Consider the following 24244-nt stretch of genomic DNA (forward strand, 5'->3'; position numbering starts at 1 on the left):
TTGATTTTCTGGTTTTACAATTGCAAGATTCTGATAGGAGCTTCAAGACTAAATTATGACAATACGATATTGACATTTATTGCACACATATGCACTAGCTTTGTGCATGCTTTCTTTTCACCCAATTTTATTATTTTCTTTTTCTTGAAAAATTCTTCAGCCTCAGCACATGTGTCTCTAAACTTTATCTGTTCAATCTCATTTAGTAGCATGAAAGGGCACATGACGAATAGTTTGATAACAGCTTACTGTGTTCACAATTTTCACTAGGAACTGAGTTTGAGTTTTGATTCACATCAAAATAATAACATAGATCGGTTTGTGCATTTGGTATTTGTTTTTGTGTGATATTTTTCTCTTAGGACGCGTCAAATGTTTTGAGTGTTTTTTTTATCTGCTTTTGATTGCTGTATTCTAAATATGGAGAAAAAAAAAATTAATGATAAAACAGGAGGAAAAAAGAAGTGAAAATTAATCATGTTTCGACAAAATAGAAATTGGGTGTTTTATTCTTTTTGAGCTTAACTTTTCTCATAGATTGCTTACGCTTAAGGGCATTCCCCCACATGTTATTGTTTTAATGCTTTTGTCCTCTGTTAGGTCATTTGGGTTGGTGTCATTTTACATTTAAGTATCTTTGAAACCATTCCAAGGGCCTCCTCTCCTTTGAGTTGTAGTTTCATTTAAGTTGCCAAAACAGTATAAAGTAGGTATAAATTAGATATAAATTAGGTCAAAATGCTTCTGTAGACGACTGTTTTGTATGTGTGGAATTTTGATCTTTGTGGAAATATGAATGGTATGTTAGAAAGTGAATTCATATAAACCACATAGTTGCAATTTTGACTCCTTAGGTATACTTTTGTGCAAAGTCTTCTGTTAGAAGATTGATTGAAAAGCCATTTCTTTCCTTTTTCAGTCTCTCTTTTATTACTTGAAAAGCCAAAGCACCTACAAACGCATGAATTATAACTCATAAGAGCAATACTTTTTTTGTATAAATCTTTTTAAAGGATGAGACATAGAAGCATTTTTGAAAATAATAGTCTAGAATGGATATTTTGCATACCAAAGTTTGACAAGTCTGTTACTGGGAATGCATAATTATATCCGAAAGCTTCCCATGATGAACTTTAAAATCTTTGAAAATTATGAATAATTGCATAAGTGGTTGTTGGTTCGGAGATTTTTCGGCGTTTATAGAGTTGGGTTCATTTATTTGGTTATTTTGATTTTAGGTTCTTGGGTAATCTCTAATGCTTTATTTAGTTTTTTTTTACGAATTTGTGTTCATTTATTTGTTATTTTGATTTCAGGTTTTTGGATAAAACATTGGAAAGCAAAGATTAAGCATGCTTTTTTTTTTTTTTAAATTGAAAAAATTCCCTGTTTTTTATCTGCTGTTGGCTGTTGCATTCTAAATATGTACAAAAGAATTCATGATAAAACACAATTTCATCCTGAGTGAGAGGATGGTTTTGTGATTTTCATTGTCTAGAGTGACTTTTGATTGAAATATTTAATTGAGTTAAACATAATGTTATAAATTAAATCTCATTATATATATAAACAGTCTAACTTTATCCACACAATTTCAAAATCCGCAGCATCGCGCGGGCTTTCTTGCTAGTATGAACTATGGATCAGTGGTTTTTTTTTTTTTTTCAATCTATGTATGGTTTTGTGCTCATATTGATTACTTTTAGTTATGCACATATTAAGTTTTTCTTTTTAAAATCACGGTTAGGATGAGAATGTCATCACATTCATGACAACCAAGGCAAAGGACCCATATGCTATTCTCAAGGCTAGATATCTTGTTCTACTTTTGTCAGCAGAAGTTCCTCCTCAAATAATTGGGCTCCCTACGAATTTTTTTTAATGATCCAAATCATCTATTTTTTAAGTCTATATTCATAAATCATCTTTGCAAAAAATTAGACAAATCCCGTTTCGACATCCAATTGTGTCCTACAAAATCAATGAACACGGTGCATCAAGAAAATACTTGAATTTCAATAATTTAATTGAGTGGTCAAATGATATCAGATTTAAGTGATTTTTTGTAGAAATGAGTGTCTCTCAAATAAGCTAATTTGAAGGATCTCTCAATGAAAGCTATATATATATAAAGGTATTGTACACTATAGCCAATTTATTTACCAGGTCTGGCCCTGAGGCAGGGCGAGAAGGGCTACTGCCCTGGGCCCCATCTCAAGGAGGGCCCCAAAATATTTATTTATTTTATTGTTCTTTTAAAAGTTGCTTCTAAAATAGTTTCTTAATATAAGGTACAGTAGTATACTGGTATATATAAAGGTCTAGAGTATATATAAGAAGCTAATAACATCAAGATTTCTGAAGTTCCATCTTGCATTAATGGTTTCTCTTTGATTTTATTCAAACTAAATCTATGTTGAAGTCCTACTAGTGTTAAGAAATAAAACTTTTTTTTTAATGATGCTTGATGAGTTGATGTTCTGATTATAAATGTATCAAATGGACTATCTTTGGGAAAAAAACGACTATAAATGACTTTGGAAGGACTAATTTTTGGTTTATATAATTAACACATTGTTCTACCCTCTTCCTTTGGTGCATTTTACTACTTAAAATGTCATATTTTTCTTCCAATCTCTTTCAAATTTTTTTTCTTGTGTTCAATCATTGCTTTATATATAAAAATTTTAAACATTTCCACAAGTAAAATGAAAATTTTTAAGGCCTAATTTTTGTTACTAGTTGTAAAAGGCCTACATTATATACACACGTATAAATGAAAACAAATATTTTTACTTGTAAATAGTCTTGCATTTATAGGGTCTTCTTTTTGACTTTGCCCTGGGCCACCAAAATCTTAGGCCGGCCTTGTTATTTACAAGGCGTTTTTGCGACTGTAATATTGTAGTTCATATTACACATAAAGAATGCATTAATTATAGTTAACTATACTAATAGCAGCTTCAAAGGCTTCCCGCTTAGATTGAGACACTGTTGGGAATTCCCCTGCCAGTAAGTCCTCCTTCGCTAGTAGGAAATAGCAAAGTGTAGGGCACCTTCACCGGTCCAACTCGGTTCTTCAGTTTCTCATCATTGTTCATACTTGTAATTCTGTCCTCAATTTCAGCCAGTTTCTTTCCAAATTTATCAAAGGCTTTCAATGGTTCTGTGTCTGTTGTCCATTCAGGAGTGTCTCTCTGCCCCAAATACACTTCATCAGTAGAATGCCTTGACAGAATTTCAATAAGGGCAATGCCAAGCACTGTCTGCAGCTGAGCGGTAATTGTTTTCAAGAAAACTGTATCAGGGCTGGATTCGAGCTCTTTGTACTCAGGAGTTCCCTTCTCAGGCATGAATTTTCGGCTTATAGTAGGGCGGTTGGGGAGGTAGCCTGCATAAGGGTACTGTCCAAAGTTGACAGCTGCATGGAGAGCAGAAGCAGTCCATATGATGATAGTGCATGTTTCTACTAGGTCTTCGCGAGTCTGCATTTTAGGCCACCAGGGCTCATCTTTTTTGTCACCATGGCCTTCCTCCACAAGCTCCTTCCACCAGGATTGGAGTTCAGTGTCTTTTTGAATTATGTCATCAGTCTTGTAGTAGAAAGAGCAATAGTCTTCAACCCAAGTTTTAATTGCAAACCAGATTTCAATCCCATCAACAGCATATGGATAGTCCTCGATTAGTAGGCGAAGACCATGTGGAGAATTTGCATCCTTGACTGCAACTCCTCTGTTGATCAAAGGCAAAGCAATGTAATTAGAATAAGGAATGGATATTTATTACTTATATTGTGCTCATTTGAGTTACTTATGCAGTGGCTAATAACTCACAAAGTGTAGAGTTTTGTTTACCTCTTCATGAGATCTTCAGGGAAAGCTTGCTCAGTGAAAACCCAATCCTTATAAACCACTGAAGACATCTCCATGGCATACCTAGCTGGAAAAACTGTCGTCTCCAGAACGCCGCCAGCATTAATCAGGATTTGCCTGGCAAATGCATTTATGTTCATGGTGTCACGGAAGTGAGGATGCAGAAGTTTGTAAATTGGATGAACCACGCTTAGCTGTCTGTTTGTAGCTATTACAACTGGCTCACACACTGCGTGGGTGTTCAACCTGTAGCCAAAAGATTAAAGGATTATCAGAAACCCATTCAAAGTAATATGATGAATTTAATTTTAAAGCTTTCTTTGTTTGATAGATTAATACCAGTGACTGATAAGTTGATGATATCCAGAGTCATTTACAGCCACATAAGCTTTAGCCAGTTGCCATATGGAGCCTTCTACACCTTCTTCAGCTGGTGTATATACTTTACTAATGCAACCAAATCGATCTCCATCAGGATGAGGCAAGCTTAATTCAATCACCAATGGCTTCAAAGTTCCATCACTTTTCAAGAAAAGGATTGTTCTGCTAGCATAGATCTTGTTCGAAGTTGAGTTTATCCGCCTCAGGTATGGCATCAATGCATCATGATGATCTAATATGAATAACTTGTTCTGCTTGAATGCCTATCCAACCAAATTCATTTTCATCATTATGAAATGATATAAAATCAACATAAGCTAATTGCAATGTAAAGGAAGCAAATCCAAGATATTACCTCATCCACTGTTAGTCCATCCATGGTATTCCCTATATCTTGTTCTGTTATTGTACTAGTTTGATCACCGTAAACTTTTGGGTCTAGTTTGCTTGCTGGTGGAAATTCCTGCAGTTCCGTTAGAAGCAAATATGGTTAAAGATGAACGAAATTGACCCTCGAAAGTTTTGTTTTCTTTTTGTCCATTATCATTGCAAAACATTATACAAAAATGTTGTGAAGATTACTTGGAGACGACGGATGTTGACAGGGTTCACTCCAGCCAGCATTTCTCTGGCAAATTCTTCATCTGTCCTCCAAGCAGATTTATCCTCTGCTCCAAATCATTAAAACATCAAAATTAGATAAAAGGAACTAGTACATGATATGGTAGGCTATTGCTTAAAGACTCTCAATTTAGAATTTAATATTGGTGGAACCATATACCTTTGATCACTTGAGGCATGGGGAATCTGAGCAATTCTGCACTGTCAGTTCGGAAAATTTCCTTGAGCATCTCTGCAGGGATGTTGTCTCCGATATCCTTCAATAAACCTTCTGGCAAGGGAATGCCTCCTTCATAGAGTTTAAGAACATCCTCAAAGCTGTCGAACTCGTTAGGAGTCTTATCAAACAGGGCTTCTAGCTCTGGTCTAATGAATTGAGCTATGGATTTCAGTGCATAAGCCAGGAAGTCTGACAACTTCAAGTGTCCAAATCGTTCATCTCTTGGCACATAAATGTTTAAGCTCATAAGAAGTGGCAACCTACTCTCGCTGTTAGAATCTATTGGAATAAGATCAGAAAAATCTCAGTGATAATTACAACATCAGTTATTTAAAATCCAAATTAGAATGTCAACTTTTACAGTAGAACAATACAAAATAATAATAAGATCCTTCTTGTGACTGCTAATCAATGCTTTGAGGAAGAAAATATAGAGAGAGATATTTAAATGGCTAACCTGTCTCTGTTGCTGGTCTGCCAGTTCTTCCCCTGCGAGGGTAAGGGTACTTGCTAGACCCTCCCAGCGTAGGACGGGCGTATTTGGGACCCTTATCAGGGTTCCCTAGATCATTGTAGTAAGCATAGTCATAGACCCTGTCCCATTCCTGGAGCTCTCCCTTTCCATCTCCTCTCAAATGTACTAGTTCTTCTTCTCTGTATTTTTGCAGCGGCAACGGTGTTTCACTTGGGAGAAATGTCTGCACAAATATATTGCAGGCATGAACTTTTGTCTTTAACTTACAATACAAGTCACTAATATACTCATAACATACTAGGCTTGCACTAAGAAGTTAGAATTGCCATCAGCTACAATGAATGGTGTGAATTATTCGTTACCTTGTTAACAAAGAAAACACGGTCCTTCGTGTATTTTTCTGCAGGATACACCCATGAGTTGCAAACAAAGTGGACCCGGCCCTCACCAGGAACATCTTCAAGGGTGACAGTCTTAAGGAAGAATTCAGTGTGATGATTGTTTATTATTAAGAAGGCTCCTGGAACTCCTATTTCGTCTTCCCAATCAAAGGTAACCTTGAATGCAGACTCTCCTGCTGTTAAAGGAGTGATTGTGGTGATCCAGTCTTCCAGATATGCTGGATTTCCAAGTTTCCCCTGAAACCCTTTTTCTACAAAAACACGTTAAGTTCAGAAAATAATTCCATATCAGGTCTTAGTTGGAGCCCGCCATTTTATGCAAGTTGCTATAATTGTCAATGCATGTCAAGGTCTCATAACTCATAAACTTAGTTTGAGAAATAACTGCCGCTGTTTTTTCAGAACATTCAAACACATCCCAAAAAGAATTGGTTTTGAATGAAAACCATATAATCTAAAAGTCTCAAAAGCTTTGCCAACAGCCAACTACATGGAGCTTCATTTTCAGGTTAACTGGTAGCTAGACTGGTAGTTGGCGTTCACAAGTAAGGATAAGATTAACTTTCCTGTCTAATCACTTCATGACATGGCCATGATTTAAAAAACATTCTCACAAGCTTAATTATGCCACTTATTGAAAACTAAACTGGTTTTTTAATCATACTTTTTGTAACCCAATTTTCCAAATATGCTGGCTTTCCAACTTTTCCTTGCGCTACATAAACAGATCAAATTCAAGAAATGTTCAATTACAAGACCTCCAGATCAAATTGAGATGTTCTGTTTATCTCTTTTGTGGTTATGGTGTTAAGATGTGTGAAAACAGCAGATTTTAAAAGATTATATATTTACTTCAAAAACACTATAATAATTACTAGTAACTTGGCACCATTAAATCCCATGTAAAATCATTGAAGCTAATTAATCTAGAAGTAAACTAAAAGGCAAAGAGCATTCTCACCAGGGTCACCCTTAACGGAACTAATGAGCCGCAGAGAAACCGCTTTGCCTAACAGCTCATGAACACGATCAAGAACCGATGCTTTAAAATCGTTCAAGTCCAGAACATTCTTCTTCATCAACACCACTCTCCCTTTGATCTTCTTGCCATCATGACCTGTTTCTTTGGGGTGTGGATCAATGGTGATGTTCTGGGATGTCTTGGCAGCTGTCGAAGCCGAAGTCAACGGTTGAGATCGTGTAACATAAGTCATGCACAAGAAACCAGGCATTTTCATAAAACTCGTCGGCAACAGAACTAGTCGGTGATTGACTAATGTTACATGATCTGGTTTGTTGACTGTTGCTGCAACAACTGAGTTCAACTGAGCTCTACATGGAGCTTTTGTCCTGAATTTCAACAAAGGAGTGAGATACTTAAAATGCAGCATCATTGTTCTGCTTCAAGAACTATAAAAATTTAACAGAAAAAGTTTTGAAGATCTCATTGTGAAGAGAATGGTGTGTGATATTTATGAGATGTGCGAGTTCACTGTTCAATGTATATAATAATATAATACATAAAAAGAAATTTTTTTTTTTTTTTTAAGACTTCGGCTCTACTTTGCGTGGTCTTCAGGGTTGACTTAAATACTCGGTCCTTTTCTATTTTTTGTGATTCAAGGTAGCTTCCACCCTCTTTACCAAACCAACAGATATAGAGGTCATATTCTGCAAATTTAACCTCTAGGAATCTTGAGTATCCTTGTTAATCCCAAGTGTGTGTTTGGGGTTTGTCTTTGATTGTGCAAAACATTGACAAACATACAATTATAGGCTAGACTTCATTGTATCCGTAAGACTTATTTGCATATCCCCTTTGCACACAAACACTGAGGGAAAATAAAGTCTGAAAAATAGCTTAAATCTTACGTACCTTAAAACAATCTTTCATCCTCTCATTACCATTCCTCATAATCGTTTCCATTAAACCACGACCCACAGACCTTGTATCAAAAAAATTTAGCCAATCTGTCATATTTGAAAAATAACTTCACTGACATGACTATGAGAGTGATGCATGTCGACACCATAACTATAAATCAAATATTAAAATCCCCACCCACAAGGTAGGTTCTTCTGTACCTGAAATATTAATAATATATGCAAATTCTTGGAAGTGGTCTTAATGTCAATGGGAAATGCTAGAGAGTTTACTTGCAAGAGGTATGAACACATGATAAAGAACGCAAAATCCTTGCCAGTTGTGTTTCCTATTTGTGCTACATCATCACTCATTATAGGCCAGTCAAATTAGGTAGACTTCAAAGTCAAAATACCCTCTACACGGTATTAAAAGTCAAGTTACCCCCCAAACCCCGTTAATCTCGAGAGATTTTAGGTTCCTAACTCTATTGATCATACAGTAACCGAGCTCTGTTGTTGGCAATGTGTATTGCAGACCTGCATAACAAGAACATGTCTGAGAGGGAGGGAGAGAAGTATTTGAGCATTTGAGCTAGTCGGCATTCTTTTATACTTATAGCACTAATGTCAAAGGAGAAAGATGAACTTGTGAGAATGTGAAGGTAAAGAGTCCCACATTGGAAAGTTGAGAAACCTAGCAAGGGCTTATAAGGAGTTGGGTTACTCTCCCCATTGCCAATTGGTTTTGGGGTGGAACCTCAACTTCCTTCATGGTATCAGAGCAAGGCTTCACGTGTTGGGCCCAACGGCCACACGTGCTCCCACGTCACCCAATATGTGTTGTCCATTTGTTAGGCTTGAAAATTCGCCACACGTGCGGGAACGTGTGAGAATGTGAAGGTAAAAAGTCCCACATTGGAAAGTTGAGAAACCTAGCAAGGGCTTAGAATGAGTTGGGTTACTCCCCCCATTGCCAATTGGTTTTGGGGTGGAACCTCAACTTCCTTCACTTTGTGGCTCCACTGGTGCCAACAAAAGAAGGCAGCATTGCTGCAACAAACTGCATTCAAGGTCTGTAGATAGACTGAGAGAAGCATGGAGAAGCCGGAAGTTGTACATAGACCGCTCCCCAATAAAGATGAAGACAAGGCAAAGAAAAGCAGAATTGACCAACTTATAGATTAGTGAACAAGGAAATAGCATAAAACCGATGAGTACCAAGTGCAGATCCTTTGTTTATTATGTCTTTGTGTTTATATTGGTCATGTGTAATTTGCTGATGGATGTTGCACTTTCAAGTACCTTGGCAATGTAAACAATTTCACAGTACCCATTTTTTGATTTATTCTGACGAAAAAAGAACACACACACATATATAAATATATGTATGTATATAGCAAGCTAAGAATAAGATGAGTAAATTACAAAATGGAGAAGCATTAGATTGAGACACTGTTGGGAATCCCCTTGCCAGTAAGTCCAGCCTCACTAGAAGGATGGAGCAAAGTGTATGGCATCTTGGCCGGTCCAACCCGGTTCTTCAATTTCTCATCCTTGTTCATTCTTTTCATGTTTTCCTCAATTTCTTCCAGCTTCTTTCTAAACTTCTTAGAGGCTTGCAATATGTCATTGTCTGCTGTCCATTCTGGCGCATCTCTCTGCCCCAAATAAAGCTCATCAGCTGAGTGTCTTGACAAGATTTCTATGGAGGCCATGCCAAGAAGGGTCTGCAGCTGAGGTGTAATTGTTTTCAAAAATGCCTTTTCAGGGTTTGTCTTTAGCTCCTCATACTCAGGAGTGCCTTCTTCGGGGATGAACTGCAGGCTTATGCTTGGCCGGTTTGGGGGGTATCCACCAAAAGGGTATTGCCCAAAATTGATTGCTGCATGATGGGCTGAAGCAATCCATATGATGATGGTGCATGATTCTATCAGCTCTTCACAAGTCTGCATTTTAGGCCACCATGGCTCATCTTTTTTGTCACCATGACCTTCCTCTCTGAGTTCCTTCCACCAGGACTGAAGTTCTGAGTCCTTTTGAACCATTTCATCAGTTTTATAGTAGAAGGAGCAATAGTCCTTAACCCATGTTTTAATTGCAGACCAGATCTCAAGCCCATCAGCAGCATATGGATAGTCCTCTATCAGTAAGCGTACACCATGTGAGGAATTTGGATCTTCAACTGCCATTCCTCTGAACAGAGAAAAGGTTAAATAAATAATGGCCATCAATCCTATCATCTTTGTTATTTTTGAGTTTAAACAATAGTGACAACATTTATCAAATCATTTAGACCAAATTTTATTCATACATATGGCATTGTGTCTTAGCTCTTATTTCCTCAAAGGGCATGCTTTTCCATTTCAATTGTGTTGAATCTGTTACCTTAATTCGGAAATGATAAATGTTACTATCAGAAGATTTTACCTTTTGATCAGATCTATGGGGAGCGCTTGTTCAGGAAAAACCCAGCTCTTATACATTACAGAAGACCATTCCATTGAGAACTTTGCAGGAAAGACTGTTGCCTCTAGTATTCCTCCAGCATTAATGAGAACCTGTCGAGCGACTGCATTTACATTCATAGTGTCACGAAAGTGAGGATGCAGAAGCTTATGAATTGGGTGCAGCACGCTCAACTGCCTATTTGTGGCTATCACAAATGGTTCCATCACCGCATGAGTTCTCAACCTGCAACAAAACGAGAACATTTCAAGATGCATTTGGGAGAAATAAAAAGGTTATGAATTTATTTGCTAGGATTTCTTTAACATTGTTATACCAGTGGCTGATGAGCTGATGATAGCCAGAGTCATTTACATTCACATAAGCTTTAGCAAGTTGCCAAATGGAACTCTCGACGCCCTGGCTAGACGGAGTATAGACTTTGCTAATGCAGCCAAATTGATCTCCACCAGGATGTGGCAAGCTTAACTCAATAGCTAATGGCTTCAAAGTCCCATCATTCTCTAAGAAAAGGAGTGTCCTGCTTGCATAAGTTTTTGTGGAAGTTGTGTTTATACGCCTCAGGTACGGCATCAATGCATCATGGTGGTCTAATATGAATAGCTTCTTGTTCTTGATTGCCTATTACAGAAAATGCTTTTCAGTAATTATCTTCAAATAAGAATATATGATTGCAAAGCCACCTGAGGACTACTAGCTTCAAACTCAATTTTGAAAGAAGCAACTCAATAGTATTACCTCATCTATGCTGAGTCCATCTAAGTTATGTCCTATGTGTTCTTTGGTTATTTGACTAGTTTGATCCCCATATATGTTTTGGTCTAGCTTGCTAGCAGGTGGAAATTCCTGCAGTTTATTCAGAAGTAATGACGATTAGGATGTAGAATCAGAGTAAATATAATTCAAATGTAACTTCTCTTCTGTTCCATTTTCTTCAAAAACAACTGTAGACAACAGATAATGAAAGCTTAGGATTACTTGGAGACGACGTATGACGACAGGATTTATTCCAGCCAGCATTTCTCTTGCAAATTCTTCATCAGTTTTCCATGCTGACTTATCCACTAACACAATACAAATCATTAGAAACCCAGTAAGCAGTATATTAAGGGACGGAGAATGAAAGATCTTATATTTAGGCAAATAAGTTTTCCAAAAAAATCAAAATATTCATTAAAGTCATATTATGAGTAGAAAGTGACTGCCTTAATATGTACCTTTGATCACTTGAGGGACTGGGAATTTCAGGAATTTTTCACCATCCGTTCGGAAAAGTTCCTTGATCGTCTCTGCAGGGATGTTATCCCTTACAGATTTTAGTATACCCTCAGGCAACTCTATTCCTCCTTCATAGAGTTTAAGAACATCTTCCAAGCTGTCAAAATGTTTTTGGGGGCCAACAAGTATAGATGCTAGCTCATCAGGTCTAAGGAGCTGAGATATGGATTTCAGGGCATAAGCAATCAAGTCTGACATCTTTAAGTGACCAAACCGTTCATCTCTCGGAACATATATCAATAAGCTCAAAAGAAGCATCATCGGGGTCTCACTTTCAGGATCTGTTATGATGAAAGAAGAAAAGTCTTAACAATAAACCTTTCTTCTTGAATACTTTCACAGCAATAGAGATCCATATTCCTTGTTTATCACTGTTAAAGATTGAAAAAAAAAAAAAAAAAATTACCAAGTTTTGAGTAGTGACTGAGAAATGAAGTTAATTGACTGACCTTCCTTAGTTGGTCGTCTTCCTGTTCTTCCCCTCCGAGGATAAGGGAACTTACTCGAGCCACCGAGAATTGGACGGGCATATTTTGGACCCTTATGCGGTTTCCCCAAATCATTATAGTAGGCATAGCCATAAACCCTGTCCCATTCCTGAAGTTCTGTTTCATCATCGTCATCTCCTCTCAAGTTTACTAGCTCTTCTTCTCTGAATTTCTTTAGTGGCCCTGGTGTATCACTTAAAAGATATGTCTGCACAAATATGTAGTTTAATTTGTAATTGAAATGACCCTTTACAATATTACCAGCACAACATAGCAGTCTATCAGCAAAATCAGTGTGTTTTTCACCTGTACTTCACTCTTTAAGAGAAAGTTACATTAATTCTTCAACTGCATTAGAAGTTAGAACTTTATGCTTTCATCCTATAAATATACCTTGTTAGCGAAGAAAACACGGTCTTTTTTGTAGTTTTTAGCAGGATACACCCATGAGTTGCAGACAAAGTGGATTCGACCTTCTCCAGGAACATCTTCAAGTGTGAGAGTCTTCAAGTAAAACTCACTGTGATGATCATTTCTTATTATGAATGCTCCTGGGACTCCAATCTCCTCATCCCAATCAAAAGTAACCTCAAATGTACACTCCCCTGCTGTTAAGGGAGTGATTGTGGTAACCCAATCTTCCAAATATGCTGGCTTTCCAACTTTTCCTCGCCCATTTTCTACCAAAATAAAATAAAATGAAAAAAATGAAAATGAGAACACATCATACTCAAAAACCAATCAACAAATGTTCAATTATGAGACCTCAAAATTTGTGGGCTTTTAAAATAAAATTAAAAAAATTCTAAATTGAGATGTTCTTCTTTATCTTTTGGGGTTCTGGTATTAAGATATAAAGCAACATTCTTTAATAAATAATTACATACTTATTCAAAGGAAAACCATTGAGGCTAATTAATGAAGAAGTAAACTAGAAGCCACATATCTATAATCATAAAGACAAAATAGTATTCAATACTCACCAGGGTCACCATTAACAGAACTAATGAGCTGCAGAGAAACCACTTTGCCCCACAGCTCATGAACACGATCAAGAAACGATGCTTTGAGGTCATTTAACTCCAAAACATTCTTCTTCATCAACACCACTCTCCCTTTGATCTTCTTGCCTCCGTCTTTGGGGTGTGGATCAACGGTGATGTTCTGGGACGGCTTGGCAGATGAAGCCACAGTCAACGGTTGAGATCGTGCAACATCAGTCATGCGCAAGAAACCAGGGAACAATTTCATAGTCATAGGCAACAAGCCATTGGGTGACGTGGCATGATCTGGATTGTTGATTGTTGCTGCTGCAACAACTGAGTTCGTCCGAGCTCCACAGGGAGCTTTTGTCCTGAAGCTCAAAGGACTGAGATACTTGCAATGAAGCATCTTTGTCTGCTGCTTCAAGAAAGAACTGAGAAAATTTAATAAAAGGTGGTTTTGAGGATCTCAGTCAGTGTGAAGAATTAGTGAGAGAAGGTGTGGTATTTATGGGAAGTGTGAGCTCACTATATCAGTCAGTCTTTATGAAATCCTAGTCATATTGATTTTGCAGCTTTTGGCCTCAAGTTCTGGTCTTTAAACTTCACCAACTCAATCTTATGTTGTTCTCATCATGACCCAACAATAAATAAATAAAAATCCTTTTTATTTGTTCTATTGCATTTGCATGGGTTGACTTAAAAGACCCAGACTTTTCCTATTGTTTACAGTTGTATGTCAATTTTGGCATTTGATGATGATGATGACGATGGTTCAAGGCAGCTTCAACCCTCTTTTTTTACCAAACCGACAAATATAGACAGATTTATGCAAGATTTCAATTACATACTTTCTGTAGATTCTGTATAAAAATGGCTTGCTGAATTTTCTAATATTATCCATTTAGTTATTAAAAAATACACCGCCAATACATTATACATACATAAGGGTTTGCTGGCCCCATCACAAATGAAAGATTATGCTCGATCCACACAGGTAGGTTCTTCTGTACCAAAAAATATTAATATATACAGATTTTTGGAAGTGGGCATAATGTCAATGGGAAAAGCTAGAGAATTTACATTCAAGAGGTTGCAAAAGTCTTGCCAAAGCCAATTGTGTTTCCCATGTGCCACATCATCATTCATGACAGGTCAATCAGTAAAGTAGGGTAGACTTCAAAGTAATTTACTAGGAAAGTGCTTGGAATGACTTTTCTTGAACAAATTGCTGATTAAATTTTAATATTGTGATAAGATGAAGCCATATTGAGCTTTCACGTTAGAGTTTATAGTCAAGCCATATGGTAGAAGATGACTGAACTTTTTCTTTTCTTGGACTTGTTAAGGTTTCACCAACCTAACTAGTAATCTTTTATTCAAAATATCATTTAAAATGTTGTTACTAATGAATTTTTTTAACGGTAATTTAACATAATGTACAACATTGACTAACGGAGTAAAACACAGGGACTAAATTAGCCAAATTAAAAATATAGGGATTAAATTTGCCAAATATACAAAACACAGAGACCATTTTAACGTTCAAGCCTTAATTTTATAGAAGCAGTTGATTGTTTAAATTTTATATTGTTTTTGCTTTTACTTGGTGATGATTTTCATTTAATTTTTGAACAGAAGAGACACAGGCAACTTATTCTATGCATTTGCAGGCATGCTGAGATTGAGATTAGGCGCTTATGCATATTGTCATGGATGATTTCAAAAATGCTTTTGCTGCTCCCTCTCAAATATGCTTATTAAAAGTAAGGCTTAAAATTCTGATTTTCATACTTTCCAATATCTTGGATGAAATGTTGATATTGCATATGCCTAGGCTGTTGCTGCAGAACTTGAAAGGCTTGCAAGGAAGCTAATGAACCAATGAATACAGTGTTCTTTATATAAAGATATTGTAGCCAAGCAATTTACAAGGCCTTATTGCAACTGTAATATTCTAGCTTATGTAACATAAAGAATGCATTATACTACTTAATTATATATAGTAATTGCAACTTGCATTATACTAATTAACTTTAGTCTATATACTAGCTTATGAGGCTTAGATTGAGACACTGTTGGGAATTCCCCTGCCAGTTAGTCCTCCTTCGCTAGTAGGAAACAGCAAAGTGTATGGCATCTTCACCGGTCCAACTCGGTTCTTCAGTTTCTCATCGTTGTTCATACGTGTAATTCTGTCCTCAATTTCAGCCAGTTTACTTCCAAATTTATCAAAGGCTTTCAATGGTTCTGTGTCTGCTGTCCACTCAGGAGTGTCTCTCTGCCCCAAATACACTTCATCAGTAGAATGCCTTGACAGAATTTCAATGAGGGCAATGCCAAGCACTGTCTGCAGCTGAGCAGTAATTGTTTTCAAGAAAACTGTATCAGGGCTGGATTCGAGCTCTTTGTACTCAGGAGTCCCCTTCTCAGGCATGAATTTTCGGCTTATAGTTGGCCGGTTGGGGAGGTATCCTGCATAAGGGTACTGTCCAAAGTTGACGGCTGCATGGAGAGCAGAAGCAGTCCATATGATGATAGTGCATGTTTCGACTAGGTCTTCGCGAGTCTGCATTTTAGGCCACCAGGGCTCATCTCTTTTGTCACCATGGCCTTCCTCTACAAGCTCCTTCCACCAGGATTGGAGTTCAATGTCTTTTTGAATTATGTCATCAGTCTTGTAGTAGAAAGAGCAATAGTCGTCAACCCAAGTTTTAATTGCAAACCAGATTTCAATCCCATCAACGGCATATGGATAGTCCTCGATCAGTAGGCGAAGACCATGTGGAGAATTTGCATCCTTGACTGCAACTCCTCTGTATTGATCAAAGGCAAAGCAATGTAATTAGAATAAGGAATGGATATTTATTACTTATCTTGTGCTCATTTGAGTTACTTGTGCAGAGGCAATTAACTCACAAAGTGTAGATTTTTGTTTACCTCTTGATGAGATCTGCAGGGAGAGCTTGCTCAGTGAAAACCCAATCCTTATAAACCACTGATGACATCTCCATGGCATACCTAGCAGGAAAAACTGTTGTCTCCAGAATGCCGCCAGCATTGATCAGGATTTGCCTGGCAAATGCATTTATGTTCATGGTGTCACGGAAGTGAGGATGCAGAAGTTTGTAAATTGGGTGAACCACGCTTAGCTGCCTGTTTGTAGCTATTACAACTGGCTCACACACTGCGTGGGTGTTCAACCTGTGGCCAAAAGATAAAAGGATTATCAGAAATCCAATTCAAAGTAATATGATGAATTCATTTTCTAAGATTTCTTTCTTTGAAAGATTAGTACCAGTGACTGATAAGTTGATGATATCCAGAGTCATTTACAGCCACATAAGCTTTAGCCAGTTGCCATATGGAGCCTTCTACACCCTCTTCAGCTGGTGTATATACTTTACTAATGCGACCAAATTGATCTCCATCAGGATGAGGCAAGCTTAATTCAATCACCAATGGCTTCAAAGTTCCATCACTTTTCAAGAAAAGAACTGTTCTGCTAGCATAGATCTTGTTGGAAGTTGAGTTTATCCGCCTCAGGTACGGCATCAATGCATCATGATGATCCAATATGAATAACTTGTTCTGCTTGAGTGCCTATCCAACCAAATTCATTTTCATCATTATGAAATGATATAAACTCAAACATAAGCTAATACAATGTAAAGGAAGCAAATCCAAGATATTACCTCATGCACTGTTAGTCCATCCAACTTGTTCCCTATATCCTGTTCTGTTATTCTACTGGTTTGATCTCCATAAACTTTTGGGTTTAGTTTGCTTGCTGGTGGAAATTCCTGCAGTTCAGTTAGAAGCAAATGTGATTACATATGAACAAAATGGACCCTCGAAAGTATGGTTTGTTTTTCATCCATTATCATTGGAAAACATCACACACACAAAATGTTGTGAAGATTATTACTTGGAGAAGACTAATGTTGACAGGGTTCACTCCAGCCAGCATTTCTCTGGCAAATTCTTCATCAGTCCTCCATGCAGACTTATCCTCTGCTCCAAATCATGAAAACATCAGAATTAGATAAAAGGAAATAGTACATGATATCATAGGCTATTGCTTAAAGCCTCTAAATTCAGAATTTCTCATTGGTGGAAGCATATACCTTCGATCACTTGAGGCATGGGGAATCTGAGCAATTGTGCACCGTCAGTTCGGAAAATTTCCTTGAGCATCTCTGCAGGGATATTGTCTCCGATATCCTTCAATAAACCTTCAGGCAATGGAATGCCTCCTTTATAGAGTTTAAGCACATCTTCCAAGCTGTCAAACTCGTTAGGAGTCTTATCAAACAGGGCTTCTAGCTCTGGCCTAATGAATTGAACTATGGATTTCAGTGCATAAGCCAGAAAGTCTGACAACTTCAAGTGTCCAAATCGTTCATCTCTTGGCACATAAATGTTTAAGCTCATAAGAAGTGGAATCCTACTCTCACTGTTAGAATCTGTTAGAATAAGATCAGAAAAATCATAGTGATAATTACAACATCAGTTAATTAAAATCCAATACAAAATATGATCCCTCTTGTGACTGCTAATTAATGATTTGAGGAACAAAAAATGACACAAAGATATTTAAATGGCTAACCTGTCTTCGTTGCTGGTCTGCCGGTTCTTCCCCTGCGAGGGTAAGGGTACTCGCTAGACCCTCCCAGAGTTGGTCGGGCGTATTTGGGACCCTTATCAGGGTTCCCTAGATCATTGTAGTAAGCATAGTCATAGACCCTGTCCCATTCCTGGAGCTCTCCCTTTCCATCTCCTCTCAAGTGTACTAGTTCTTCTTCTCTGTATTTTCGCAGTGGCAACGGTGTTTCACTTGGGAGAAATGTCTGCACAAACATATACAAGGCTTGAATGTTAGTCTTTAACTTAAGATACAAGCCACAAATATCCTCATAATATACTAGGCTTGCACTTAGAATTTAAAACTTCCATCAGCTACAACAGAAACTACAGCAGATTGTAATGGATTGTGTGAATCATTCGTTACCTTGTTAACGAAGAAAACACGGTCTTTCGTGTATTTTTCTGCAGGGTACACCCATGAGTTGCAAACAAAGTGGACCCGGCCCTCACGAGGAACATCTTCAAGGGTGATAGTCTTAAGGAAGAACTCACTGTGATGATTGTTTTTTATTAAGATAGCTCCTGGAACTCCTATTTCCTCTTCCCAGTCGAAGGTAACGTTGTATGCAGAATCTCCTACAGTTAATGGAGTGATTGTGGTGATCCAGTCTTCCAGATATGCTGGCTCTCCAAGTTTCCCCTTAAACCCGTTTTCTACAAAAACACATTTCTCCAAGTTCAGAAAATAATTCCATATCTAGTACCTCATAAACAAATCAATTAATATTTCCAATAGAATAAAGTTCATCCGAAATTTTGTTCTAAACACCTCAAATCAGGTCTTAGTTGTAGCCATTTTATGCAAGTTGTTGTAATTTTCAATGCGTGTTCAAAATTTTATTAGGAACAGAACCTGCGGCTGTTTCTTCAGAATATTCGAAGGAAAACAAAAAATTATTGGATCTGAGTAAAAAACCATAATCAGAAAAAGGCTTAAAGCTATGCCAACAGCCAACAGCCAACTGCATGGAGCTTCATTTTCATGTTAACTGGTAGCTAGACTGGTAGTTGGCGTTCACAGGTAAGAAAAAGATTAGCTTTCCTGTCTATTCACTTCCTGACATGACCACCAAATGGAATGGCTGATGGCCATGATTTAAAAATCATTTTCATATCTTTCAAAACTAAACTGGTTTTTTAATCAAATTTTTTGTTACCATAAACGAGGATGACATAGTTACAAGAAGAAGATGAATTAAAAAGTGTTTGTTTCCTCCGAATGATAGAGACCAACCAAAATAATATAGATTTCTCATGTAGCACACCAAATAGTACAATAAATATTGATGCTGTTAGATTGACTATAAAACCCTTGCCATTAAAATAGTAATGTCTCTACTGTACTTTTAGCCACCAAATCACTTGCATACAGACAGGGCAAAAACAATGTTGGGGCACCTTCAATCACAATGAGAGAGTGTTGGAAGGGGTAAGCTCAAGACCACTACATTCCAAATGCCTCATGACTGGACCCAAAAAATGGATTAATTGACCCGGGTGCCCTTTGAATTGTCAAAAAGCTGTTTCCATTGCCTGGCTATATCAGAATTGCATTCAAAATCTGATTTATTGGACCTAAAAGCCAGATATAGCCAAGTTTTGATGAAGATCAAAGAGATTAATGACATAATCTGAACCCAACTAATCCACCAAGGAAAAAGATAGAGTTATTGGTTCATCTTCTTAATCTTATCATAATTGCTTCAAAGAAAAAGAATTACAAGGAAATGAAACAAGAGCAAAACTCAAATTGGTTTCATGTCATGCATATTCAATCAATGAAGCCATAAAAACTATACATTTTTAATGAAAATTAAAGAGAGAGAGAGAAAAAAAAAAAAAAAAAACTCACCAGAGTCTCCATGATCAGCACTGATGAGCTGCAGAGAAACCCCTTGGCCTAGCAGTTCATGCACACGATCAAGAACAGAAGCATTGAAGTCATTGAAATCCAACACATTCTTCTTCATCAAAACCACAGTCCCTTGGATCTTCCTACTGTTTTTCCCATTCTGCTCCTGGCCTGTGATTTTGTCAAAGAGGTTGTGCAACATTTTGTTCGGCTTTCCAAGAAGTAAGCAAAGAATCTCTTGATCTTTTTTTCGAGAAAAAAGTAGCTGTTGTTGGTGAAATGAGTTGAAAGTTTGTATGGATGAGTGCAACAGGGAATTGTGGTGGTATTTATAGGGAGAAAGTGAGCAATATTGCAACTCCTTTCTGAGAAGCTTCAGAATAATAGTCAGTTCATGTGTTCAATTTCATTTCATATATGGGCACGTTTAATTGTCTTACTATTTCTTTAAAAGAAATATACGATTGGTTACAAGTCAGCAGTCTCTTCTCTGGAAAAAGTCTTCCACGACTTTTATCTAAGGAAATTATTTGTAGGGCTGTATATTTCTTGGGATGGCTTGGTAACGGTGACCAAGGGGAGCAAAATGCAAATTAACCCGTACTCATCCCTTTAAGATTAACCCTTTGTTTATAGAAATTCTATATGCATCACGTCTGTTCTTTGTTAAAATACGGATTGTGTATTAAGATATATAGTATGTTGATACGTTTTATTATTCACATATTCTCGGTAAAGATATGAATATTTTAATATAAAAAGGTACGTCATGTTCGTACGAAGAACTGCCCCTATAAAATACATTGACGAAATAATTAGAAGATTAAAAATTAAAAGATATTGTAATGACCCATATACCTTACCCACACTATGCATGTACGATAGGATATAGATCACATGAATACACTATACGCTAACTTAATGCGAGAGGTACAATTAATTTTTTTTTCATTGCATCCTTGACAATTCCTGGGCTGCGAAATGATTTGCGTTTTTAGTGTGCCTTTTTTTTTCTTTTTTTTTCTTTTTTTTTTTTAAACCGGAAAAGACAATGTGGCCAATTTGGACCCGCAGTTTTGGGTTTGGCTTTATCTGCGTTATCTCAGGAGAGAAGCAAAGCCAAAGGGCCATCGGTTCGGACCTGATTTAAGCTGCCACGTTGGAGTTGTTCTTTGTAATAATATTCTTCTCCCAGCAGCAAGTTGGCTTTTAAATATTATGAATAGATATATTCCCTCGCTTTTCACATGGGGTCTTTTTCCATTTGGAAATAATTTGTTTATTCTCATGTTCAAGATGAAATTCCAAAAGATTTTGTTTGTGGGTGTAGTGGGATTAGTTTAATCACAACACAAAACAGACATGAAAACATCCCTTGCACGTGATCTGTGTATAGCTCAATTACATTAATTATTAGTCTATCTTAATCTATCTTAATCCCAGTTATCAAAATTTCCTTATTGTGTAAAGCATGCAAGATTGAACTTTGACGAAAATGGTTTAGGGGTCCTTCAATCTGAGGGATTGAACTTAATTAAGAAAAAAAACCACTTCACATGCAAGAAAAATTCTCTGCAAAAACCAAAGTCGCAGAGAAAGGAAAGCTAGCAGTTTGGTGTTCTACCCAAAATTAGAAGACGTGTGCATTAACATTTCTTGTGAACAAATTGAAGCACTTCATACCTAACTATAGTACCATCCATTAATTGAGCATACAATGAATTAGAATTCAAATTTACAGTTGTACCATCATAATCAAGTAGCTTGTCCCACAATGTTTTGAAGAACCTAAAGTTGGATAACCCCGATCAGATTGTTAGGTGGATAAATATTGATACTAATTATTATTACGATCCAGAATGTGAGATCACTTAGATTAGGGTTGTAATTAACCAACAAAATTTAATCAAATTCTACATTTGTGACCAAGTCTATAGTCCATGCTAGTCACCAATTTGGTTTAGATCTGAACAAACCCTTGGATAAGTACTATACTAGTCTACAGAGATATTAGGGGTCTTCAATTTGAAATGGGCTACGTTTAATTTTTAATTTTTAATTTCCCAATTTGTACAAGGACAATTTTTTATTTTTTTTTACACAACGGCCATAGTGTTTTATTAATGAGGAAAATGAGTAACAAGTATTTTTTTTTAAAAAAAAAACCAGAATATGTTCTAGAGGATTAGGCGAGTACTCTACACCAAACGAAGCGTAGTGGTCATCGGTCTACCGAAGTATCCTACCTTCTCAACCACAAACGAAAAAAGGAACCTTGTCTCCAGGGCCGATCTTGAGATTTTGAGGGCACTATGCAAAACTTAAACAGGAGCCCTCACATCATTTAATATGAAAATATTTATGATAAATTTGCCATGACTTAATACCATAAGATAATTTTTTTAATAACTAAAATTCATCATCGATTAGCATGCAATGGCACTCATAAATTATTTTGTTTTGAGTGGGTGAAAACATACACTACAAATTTTTTTTTGGTTGATTGGAGAAAGCTTGTATATATTGCCTTCATCTTCTTTGGCATGTTTCCTTATTTTTGTTTTTTTAAACATGTTTTTCGATTTTTTTGAATTGGTATTAGGCTATTAGCATACGCATGGACCCCTAAAAGGTCTAGACATGGGTAAAAGGAAAAATAATAAACAAATCTCATACTTTTCCTTCGCATAGATCGTTGACTTTAATAAATTCAATTGCTTTATTCAATAACTATTTTGTACAACTTTACGTATACTGTATATAACAACGTAAATCACATCGATGTACGTATGATTTGCAAGTCGAAAACGTTGTTGAAAATTATACAAGTAACATCGTTGATGCAAATTTGCAAGTCGAAAACGTTGTTGTAAAAGTTGGTTAAGGTTGGCCTATGACTCTCATGAGGAGGGAAGAAGTTCCTTGGAAAGTTGCAACATGATAACCTTCTTTGACTCCCAAAAGCCTTGAAAAAAGAAAAATATGATAACTTCTTGGACATGGCATAAGGCTAGGCTAGTGGTGGTGGACGTGGGTTCTTTTATTTCTTATATTCCATTCTATGATTCTTTCTGCCTTTACTTTTATTTCAAAATATAGAAGAAGAAAAAAAATTTCCTTGTTCTTTAATGGCCAACATAGGCCAGTGGTGGGCTCAAAAGCCCAAATTGAGCCCACTTTCAAGGCACGTGAAATGTGAAAGAACCCATTTCTCAAATAAAAGCACATCTCTAAAGTAAAACTAAGCAATTGAAATGAAAGTACAGTTGAATTCTTAAAAGTCAATAGTGTTCTTGCTTTTTTTTTAGTAATTCTTGCATATTCAGGATACACCATGTGACTGGTGTACCATCCAATACACATGTTACATATGAAAATATTATCCAATATTGTCTTGCGTGTATTGAATAGTACGCCAATGATGTGGTGTACCCATACAAAAATTTCTCTTTTTTTTTGCCCTTTCCTTTGAGAAGTTGGTTTTGGGCTAATGCATAAAACTTTGATATTTGGTGACCAGAAAACAGTGGGCTGCTGGACTAGGATATTTCAGGTATGAGGGTTGGGCTTGGGAATTTGAAATTGGGTTGCTAGACTTGGACATTTTGAAAATATTAAAAAAAACACACCCGATCTTGTCCGGTTCAGTTTTTAAATCTAAGTTGATTTTTTTAGTCAACAAGATTTTTATTAACTCAGTTTGTTGATTCTGCGGTTTTTATGCCAACCCCCTATTTCAAAGTGTCTCGCCCGATTTTTACTTATTTTTGGTTTAAGCATTATAAATTAAACTGGATTAATGAACAAGAGAACAATTACCCTTTTTATTATTAATTAATCTATGTTCGTTTACCATTTTATTTCAATAGCTAGAGAAATTAAAGAAAGAAGGCGTAGACGAGTTGAAGAAAAAAGGGTGTAGCAAGAAGAAGATGAAAAAGTTGATATAGCAGTGGGTTTGCTTGATCTAGTAAGCCAAGGTTGTCGTCGTGGTTCACAAGTTGGCCGTGGTCCAAACATGGACAGACGTAGGTATTCTTGGAGTAAGAATCTTTTGGAAGATTACTTTATCCCAAATTTTGTGTACTTTAATGTTGATTTTCGAGGGCGATATAGAATGCAACCCCATTTGTTCAATAAAGTCATGCATGATGTTTGCAATTACGATGCATAATTCGTTCAGAAGTGTGATGCTGCTGGGGTTTTGGGGATTCTTCCAAAGCAAAAGCTTACCGTTGTTATACGAGTGCTAGCATATGGTTCATCTGCTGATCATGTGGATGAGATTGCTAGGATGGGGAAGTCCACTACTCTAGAGACCATGGTCAGATTCTGTGACGGAATCAAAACTCTTTACACCAGGGACTAGCTTTGCAAACCTACGCCTAAGGACCTCCAAAGGCTTCTACAGAAAGCCGAAGCTTGATGTTTTCTAGGTATGATTGGAAGCATCAACTATATGCACTGGCAATGGAAGAATTGCCCAACGTCCTGGCAAGGAGATTATGAAAATAGGAAAGGACAAAAAAGTATCATCCTCGAAGCCGTTGCTAGATTCGATACATGGGTTTGACATGCCTTCTTCGGAATTGTCGAATCTCAAAACGACTTGAAAGTGTTGGGTCAATCCCCAGTTTTCAACGACGTCTAGAGAGGTGAAGCCTTAAATATCACCTATAAAATCAATAATATTG

General features: G+C 36.8%; 3 protein-coding genes across 3 annotated transcripts; all 3 read right to left on the reverse strand.

Moving 5' to 3' along the window:
* Positions 1 to 2795: 2795 nt before the first annotated feature.
* On the reverse strand, positions 2796 to 7408 carry LOC117631075 (probable linoleate 9S-lipoxygenase 5). The gene is made up of 9 exons (XM_034364022.1): positions 6932 to 7408; positions 5932 to 6221; positions 5552 to 5792; positions 5035 to 5373; positions 4836 to 4921; positions 4609 to 4716; positions 4212 to 4516; positions 3855 to 4118; positions 2796 to 3732 (listed from the first exon to the last, which is right to left on the reverse strand). The coding sequence occupies exons 1-9, from the start codon at positions 7362 to 7364 to the stop codon at positions 2979 to 2981; spliced, it is 2820 nt and encodes a 939-aa protein (XP_034219913.1). The 5' UTR covers positions 7365 to 7408; the 3' UTR covers positions 2796 to 2978.
* A 1740-nt stretch (positions 7409 to 9148) lies between these two features.
* LOC117631076 (probable linoleate 9S-lipoxygenase 5) lies at positions 9149 to 13654 on the reverse strand. Its single transcript, XM_034364023.1, has 9 exons — positions 13052 to 13654; positions 12462 to 12748; positions 12030 to 12276; positions 11520 to 11861; positions 11281 to 11366; positions 11041 to 11148; positions 10619 to 10923; positions 10264 to 10527; positions 9149 to 10029 (listed from the first exon to the last, which is right to left on the reverse strand). Exons 1-9 carry the CDS (start codon positions 13458 to 13460, stop codon positions 9276 to 9278), a joined length of 2802 nt encoding a protein of 933 aa, XP_034219914.1. The 5' UTR covers positions 13461 to 13654; the 3' UTR covers positions 9149 to 9275.
* Positions 13655 to 14920: 1266 nt separating this feature from the next.
* LOC117631077 (probable linoleate 9S-lipoxygenase 5) lies at positions 14921 to 19903 on the reverse strand. The gene is made up of 9 exons (XM_034364024.1): positions 19551 to 19903; positions 18063 to 18352; positions 17661 to 17901; positions 17179 to 17517; positions 16980 to 17065; positions 16747 to 16854; positions 16350 to 16654; positions 15992 to 16255; positions 14921 to 15867 (listed from the first exon to the last, which is right to left on the reverse strand). The coding sequence occupies exons 1-9, from the start codon at positions 19750 to 19752 to the stop codon at positions 15114 to 15116; spliced, it is 2589 nt and encodes an 862-aa protein (XP_034219915.1). The 5' UTR covers positions 19753 to 19903; the 3' UTR covers positions 14921 to 15113.
* Positions 19904 to 24244: the final 4341 nt, after the last annotated feature.

Source organism: Prunus dulcis, chromosome 6 (genome assembly GCF_902201215.1).
Source record: "Prunus dulcis chromosome 6, ALMONDv2, whole genome shotgun sequence".
Classification (NCBI taxonomy): Eukaryota; Viridiplantae; Streptophyta; class Magnoliopsida; order Rosales; family Rosaceae; genus Prunus; species Prunus dulcis.